This window comes from Hippocampus comes, unplaced genomic scaffold (assembly GCF_001891065.2).
Source record: "Hippocampus comes isolate QL1 unplaced genomic scaffold, H_comes_QL1_v1.1 scaffold302, whole genome shotgun sequence".
In the NCBI taxonomy this organism is placed as follows: Eukaryota; Metazoa; Chordata; class Actinopteri; order Syngnathiformes; family Syngnathidae; genus Hippocampus; species Hippocampus comes.
The window spans coordinates 125,629-133,115 of NW_017806275.1; the positions used below are offsets into that span (position 1 = coordinate 125,629).

At 47.2% G+C, this 7,487-nt stretch overlaps 1 protein-coding gene across 1 annotated transcript in view; it reads left to right on the forward strand.

Moving 5' to 3' along the window:
- The first annotated feature begins 1,847 nt into the window (after positions 1-1,847).
- Positions 1,848-7,487, forward strand: part of LOC109507917 (voltage-dependent calcium channel subunit alpha-2/delta-4-like) — a 24,931-nt gene continuing 19,291 nt past the window's right edge. The window contains exons 1-6 of the mRNA XM_019857657.1: positions 1,848-2,579; positions 5,234-5,315; positions 5,904-6,020; positions 6,293-6,352; positions 6,530-6,692; positions 6,768-6,899. Of these exons, the coding sequence (XP_019713216.1) occupies positions 2,491-2,579; positions 5,234-5,315; positions 5,904-6,020; positions 6,293-6,352; positions 6,530-6,692; positions 6,768-6,899 (643 nt within the window). The 5' untranslated portion in view covers positions 1,848-2,490. The remainder of the gene's footprint in view (positions 2,580-5,233; positions 5,316-5,903; positions 6,021-6,292; positions 6,353-6,529; positions 6,693-6,767; positions 6,900-7,487) is intronic.

Genomic DNA, 7,487 nt, shown 5'->3' on the forward strand with positions numbered 1-7,487 from the left:
AACACACGTCTTTCAAATTGGCTGGGGGACGGGTCGCCGGCTGTCGTTTTTCAATATGGAAAAAAAATCTTCCAGACGGATGTTGGGCGGACTTGGCCTGCACGATGGAGCTCTCGTATGTTTGCATCCGAGATTTGCTGCACCATTGGTGAGCTTCGGCGGCCGAACCTTCTGCACTCATCAATGAGACGAGATCCAACTTTAACGGTGTCTTTGATTTTCTGGTTTGGGTTGGTGGTGGATTTTTTTTTCCCGCCCCTATGCCCACTTGTAATGGGCAACGTCAAAGAGCAATTAACTAATAAAGAAAGGACTCTCTCTGCATTCAAAAGAGGATGTTTTGTGTCTTATTGCCAGAGATGGGCACTTGACTCTATTTTATCGGTCCGTCCTCAGTCCGCCACCTGGGCACCCCTCCGTCATCGAGCCTCCGTCCTTATTCATAAAATAATTGTCCTCCGTCTCCGTCCGTCCTCATCCTTTTAATGCACTTCTGTCCGTACATTAACTGATCCCTCCGGTACCAAACATACAAAAATAATGCAAAAAACGATATTTTTTCTGTTAACATGGTCCCTACTTTCAGGACTAACTTCGAAAATAGTAACCCAAAGCTTCAACGCCGTACGTTGAAACACGCTTCCAATAGACAAGAGCAATATAAGATAAGATAACCTTTATTTGTTTGTATTGTATTTAATATTCAAACATATTTCAAAAGTCTGTTATAGCGATCATAAAGAGTGTTAACCCAAAATAACAACTTGGACGACGTCCATCGGCAGCCTCAATCTACAAGCATGTGGACGACGCATCACGTGTCACGTGACCCTTTTTACCGACTCGTGAGCCCCCGTAATGGCCGCGTTTAAACTGGCGAGTGAATTGGGCTTTAGGCACGAATTTACAGCCTCCGAAGCATTCAAAACGAACTTTCTACTGACAAATTTCTTCATGCTTCGACACCAAAACACTCATTTTCATACCTGGATAAGAGAGAGATCAACGACCAATCGGACAAGGAAGTTTCTTGTCCAGTAGTTCAAGCGAGATTGAAGCATTGTGTCGACGCCGGCAGTTCCCGCTTCCGTTTTTTTAGTAGACATAACTAATCGTTCACAAATAATTTTTCTCAGAGGCTAAACTAGCATATCACAGATGATCTTGTAAATCGAGCAAAAATAATTCATACAACAACAAATAAAACAAATGAATTAAGAACAGTGACAGTAGAAAGCACAAAAACATAAATAAATATTAAAGTGACTTCAATGGAAAAGCATCTTTTTTGCTCAGCGGGACATCAATCTGACAGGCATCTGCATAGCAGTGGAAGGAAATACCATGTGTCCTCAAGATGGAATCCAAAGGGAGCAAATACAGTGAGAATGAGCCCTGTGGAACACCACGCGTGACTCAGCACAACCGAGGCTAACACAAACGGTGAAATAGAGCCTAAACCACTCAAGGCAGCGACATTCAAATATATTTCATTTCATTGTCATTCTGACAGAAATGTCGTGGCCGCAGTTGCCACGTTCATCCCTGGGGGCCGCTCTTGGTCCAGAAATGACAAGTTTCTTTGACATGCACCCCTGCTGTGTGGATGCATTTGGTTTGAGAAAGTTCTCCAACTTCAAAACGGGAAAGATACCTGCGTGGACAGCAACGACAACAAAAAAAAAATGTGGTTTTGTATTTCCATTTGCGTTAAGATGTTTGCACATCTAAACACAAAAGTGTGTGTGCATGTATATTCTGATGTGTGTGTGTGTGTGTGTGTGTGTGTGTGTGTGTGTGTGTGTGTGTGTGTGTGTGTGTGTGTGTGTGGGTGTGTGTGTGGGGACATCTAACAAATTAACAGCCGTTACATACGCAGGTGTGTGCGTGCATGCGTGCGTGTGTAATCCTCTTACATGAAAGGGAGCGTCTGTCCAATGAGGCGCCGCCGTCCCGTCTCGTCCTGCCTGCCCCTCGCCGCTTTCCCACCGTGGAGGGGGGCTTTTTAATCCAAATGGATTATGTGGCAAATTGGGCGAGCTGCTGCAAAACCTCTAGCAGGACACCGCCCTGTCGCTGGCTGGGCCGCCGGCTGATGTCGTGAGGTAGAACCTGGAAGAACCCGGAAGAAGAAGCAGCAGGGAACGACCTCCAATCGGTGTTGGGTGTGCCTTCGGGCTACGAACAGTTCCCAAACATTAACCGACAACTGGGTCAGCAGGTATCCGGGACGCAGCGGCTTTCGAAGCAACTATCAGACCCAGTTGGACGTTGCTCAACAGCAACAGCAGCAGAAGGAGGAGCAGCCACGCGGGGACGAGGGTTGCGGGCCTCGAGGAGGATGGCGATGAGCCTTGATGAGAACCCTGAAGAAGCAAAAACTTGATGAGGAGAAACAAGCCGGAGCCCTCGTGAGGAGGCGTCGTCCGTCCTCTTCGAGTCCTCCCGACGAAAGCCACGTGGTCTTCCCCAAGTGAGTCAGGAAGCAGGATGAAGAGCGGCTCCAAACTGCAGCGGGTTGCGGGATTCTTCCTGCTGTGGATCGGCGTTCAAGCTCAGCTGAAGATACCGCCAGAGACGTGAGCATTGTTTGTCTTCTACCCTATCCTAAACCCAACTGCGGATGAAGGAAATAGCTTCAAACTGGTTCGGATCGGGAGCGTCCTGTTTCTGTTGTGTATAAAGGAAACCCAAATCATATTGTCAGTGTATGACTGAAGGAATGACTGAATGAGAACAAAATTGGTTGTGATCTACAGTAGGATTCTTAACTTTCCCAATGTGAACGAATGAAGCTGGTTCCAATCCGTTCTGAACTCGATCTTCATGTTTGAAGCTGGCTCTTATGTTTCTACTGTGGCTGAATGAAACAGGTTCCCACCGGTTGAGATCTTTGTGTTTATACTGTGGATGAAATCCTCATCCTGACCTTAGCCATCCTGGAAAGGGATCTGGTTCAGATCTAGATCTTTATGTTTCTACTGTGGATGAATGAAATCCAAATCTTGACTCCAAACCTACTGTGAATCTGATGACTATTTTTAATCAAGCAGAAAAACAAACGTATATTGTGAAATTGAAGTCTCAAGTTGGTGCAGCGAAAGAACAAAAACAGGTTCAAACTGGGTGTGGTCCAGATGTTTTAAACTGGCTCCGAGCTAGAGCTCTGTGGTTGTACTCGAAGAGTTGACAAGAACAGGTTCCTAGTGGTTCTGACTTGAACCCTCATTCCTGCTGTAAGCGATGACGCCCTGATTGTGCAGTCAATAAATGAAAAAAAATGGTTGCAGTCTAGATCCTTCCTTTCCACTGCGGAGGATTGAAATCCTAATCCTGGTTTTAAAGCCACTGTGACTGAACAAGGTTTGAATTGGTTTTGATGCCAGTTTTACCGTTTCCACTGCGATTCAATGGATGACTCAACGGTGGCTCTGATCTGGATCGTCATGGTTTCGCTATGAATGAATGAAACCTGTTCTGATCCAGATATCCAGGCTTTGGCTCCGACTGAGGGAACTAGGTTCAAACTGTTTCTGATCTGGGTCCTAACGTTTCTGCTGTGAACGAGTAAAACGGCTGCTATGTGGTTCGGATCGAGATATTCCTTCGTGCTTTGACTTGGAATGCAACCGGTTTGAACCTGTGCTGATCCGGATCTTCGTGCTTCTATCATGACTGAGTGAAACCTGTTTAAATTGGATCTGATCTGGAGGATCACATTTCTACTGAGAACGAATGAAGCCCGTTGAAAGTGGTTCTGATCTCGAGATTCATGCATTGACTGGGAATGTATGAGACCGGTTCAAACTCGGACTGATCTCGACCTTAAGTTTCTACTGTGAATGTTTGACGTCTTAACCTGACCCCATATAAGTCAGTGAAACAGGTGTAAACTTGTTCTGATCGAGGTGTTGGACTTTCAGCTGTGAATGAAAGAAACGAGATCAAACTGGTTGTGGTCCGGCCGGATCTTTGTGGGTCCTTGTGAGACCTCAGCCGAAGGTCCATCATTTAGCGAACATTTCGTTGTCAGTCAAAGTGCCTCTATGATGATGGCATTAATCATAAATGAAGAATCTCTGTTCAAATGAAGACACAATCATCATCATAACGCTGATGGAGCAATTCCTCGTGGCCAAAATGTCACACCGCTAACAAGGAGCTAACAAGGAGCTTCCGTCCGGAGTCGACGTCCACTCACGCCTGTGTCTGCGTTTCATGGGCTGGAGGCAACGAGAATCCGCCACTTGACGGCCCGTTCCGCCAATGGCCAAGGCGTTTTGGCAGCCTCCAACTGTCCCACATATTTAGCCGCCTCTTGTCCGTCTGCCATTTTCTCCACTCAACCTGCTAATCTGGTTAATCTGCGTTAGCGCGCTGACCAACCACAGTCCTGAGCTCTGGGCTCGCTTGCAATTTTGGCTGCTGACATATATTTCACAATGCCCCCCCCCACGTTCTAAAATGCTTCCAGAATGTTAGATCGTGTTCTCGAATGATCACAGAATGTTGCGGAGGATTATAAAATGTCCCACGGTGTTCTATAATGCCCACAATGTCAAAAATGCAGAAAATGTTCAGAAATGGTTCAAAATACGCCACCAGATTCCAGAAGTTTTGTTTGTGCACGATGTTCTACAATGGCCCGAAAGACTCTGCAACTCACAATGTCCTCAAACAACTCCAAAAATGCCCCCGAGTGTTCTAGAACGGTTCCAGAATGATTCAGAATCTCCTCGGATGTTCCAAAAATCTCAACAATGTTCGGTTTGCGTGTCTCATAAATGATGGCCACATTCCCATCATGCTCCTTTCACGCTTGTGCTTGGCTAATATGCTAACAGCCGCTTAGCACGGATGCGTTAGCCGCACGCTCGTTCTTCGCCATCTGCGGGCCAACATGGCCGCTGGACGCGTGCCAGCCGGTAGCTGCCGCCGCGGGCGGCACCTTTCCGAGTGGCCCATTTTCACGGTGCGGTCACGCTAACACCCTAACGTGCAAACTCGAAGCACCTATGCGAATATTGTGACTTGCGCTGAGTCGTCATTTTTTTGTTCTATTGATGGTTCATGTGAAAAGTTGAGCTTGCGAGAGAAGCTGAGAGGGCACCTGCAGTTATTTCGCGCCATGTTGTGTTGTACTGTGTTCTTTGCTGTCCGTGAAATGATAAATGACATGTTTGTTGCGTAATATATTTTACAGCGCATTATATGTTGAGTTGTTGTGTTACAGTGTGCAGGAGTGGGCGTCCATTTTCTCGTCACAGCTTCGAGAGCTTTCCACCAAGTATTCAGGATCGCTTCTTCTCCAAAAGGTACAACTTGAGCTCCCTTTTGTTGTTGTTGTTGTTGACCTGTAATGGCCCCCATGCCACTTTGGTGCGGCGAACGGTGAGAAAGTGACCCGATGACTCAAGGTCATGTGACTTGGCTGACTCCAGATCAGATTTGGGTGGCTAAGATCACCGAGCTCCAAATAAAGTGACACGAATCCCTCATGACACAAATAGCCTCACTAAAGCGGGTTAGCGCGCTTTGTTTAGCTCCGTGCTAGCAAGCGCATCTCAGCCGGTCTCGGCTAGCTGGCGTCGGTTGTTAGCCACCCTGCGGCTCAGGTGGCCAAAACACTCTGAACTTACTGCCCGTACAAAATACAGCGACTTGGGTGTTTCTGCTTTGCTGTCGACACATTGCACTTACGTTTGTTTTGTGAAATGTGATATAATCCCAAACTTTGTCGACAGAAATCCAAGAATAGATTTAAAAATAAAGCTCAGCCAGTGAGAGTCGCCGAACATACCAAGATGGAAAATGTGGGATTTCAGATTGTCAGATTTCAGAGATTGTGTGTGTGTGTGCATGTGCGTGTGTGTGTGTGTGTGTGTGTTTGTGTGGGTGATCAGAAACTAAAGGACGTGGAGTCCATCATCAAGGTGGTTGAGGTGGACGGAAGCGATCTGGTCAAGGATTACGCGGACCAGATTGAACGCATGCTGGGCAGCAAAATGAAGTCTGTCAAGGTGCTTTTTTTTTATATTTCATACACAGCACTCAGTCAATGACGGCATACATTCAAAACAGCCGAGTGGGCTCATTTTTGTATTGGCTGATCCAAAAGTGGGTCACGCAAGTAAGAAAAATGATGTTTGCAAATTGCAAAGGTGTCAAAGGAATTCTGTTCATCTACGGCTGCGGAGTCGATTCCATTTCTTGTCAACGGTTACAATTGAGCAGGCACCAAAATAAACCAAAGGTTTTTTATTTTGTAATCTTGATGCTTTTTGCCTTTCAGAGGCTTGCCGAGTCGGCGGAAGATGCTGACCTCTACCATGATTTCAACGCTTCCTTAGAGGTGCGTGTGTGCTTATATATGCGTCCAACCACCCATTATCTAAAAATGCTTGATCCCAACGGGGGGCGCGGACGTGCTGAAGCCTAGGGGGCGAGAGACTGGAGAGGGGGCAGTAAAGCAGGCCTCCGTCGTCTGAAGTCGAGATTGAACCGTTTCGCCAATTTGCCCGTCTCTCAGTTTGACTACTACAACTCGATGCTGATCAACACGGTGGACGAGGACGGCAACTCCGTGGAGCTGGGCGGCGAGTTCCCGCTGGAGGAGAACGAGCACTTCAACAAGTTGGCCGTCAACACCCAGCAGAGCACCGTCCAGGTGCCCACCAACGTCTACAACAAAGGTCTGCTTCCCGCGGCTCGCTGAGAAATCCTCGCCCTCGCTGCTTTTTTCTCACGTTTGTCCGGCCGGCCGGCAGACCCAAACATCCTCAACGCCGTCTACAACTCGGAGGCCCTCAACGACGTCTTTGTGGGCAACTTCCTCAAGGACCCCACGCTGACCTGGCAGTACTTCGGCAGCTCTGCCGGTTTCTTCCGGATCTACCCTGGTCAGGGACCGACTCTTTGTGTCCGCTGCATGCGCCACATGCACGTATCCCCTGCACTCAAGAGCTTTTGTGTGTGTGTGTGTGTGTGTGTGTGTGTGTGTGTGTGTGTGTGTGTGTGTGTGTGTGTGTGTGTGTGTGTGTCGAAAATAGGCCTGGTCATTCATAATTGAAATGAAGAAAAAAATACTCCACACGGATAAAATTAATACAACAAAAATGTATCCATACATAATGCCCACAATGTCACAAATGCAGAAAATGTTCAGAAATGGTTCAAAATGCGCCACCAGATTCCAGAAGTTTTGTTTGTGCACGATGTTCTACAATGGCCCGAAAGACTCTGCAACTCACCATGTCCTCAAACAACTCCAAAAATGCCCCCCGAGTGTTCTAGAATGGTTCCAGAATGATTCAGAATCTCCTCTAATGTTCCAAAAATCTCAACAATGTTCGGTTTGCGTGTCTCATAAATGATGGCCACATTCCCATCATGCTCCTTTCACGCTTGTGCTTGGCTAATATGCTAACAGCCGCTTAGCACGGATGCGTTAGCCGCACGCTCGTTCTTCGCCATCTGCCGGCCAACCT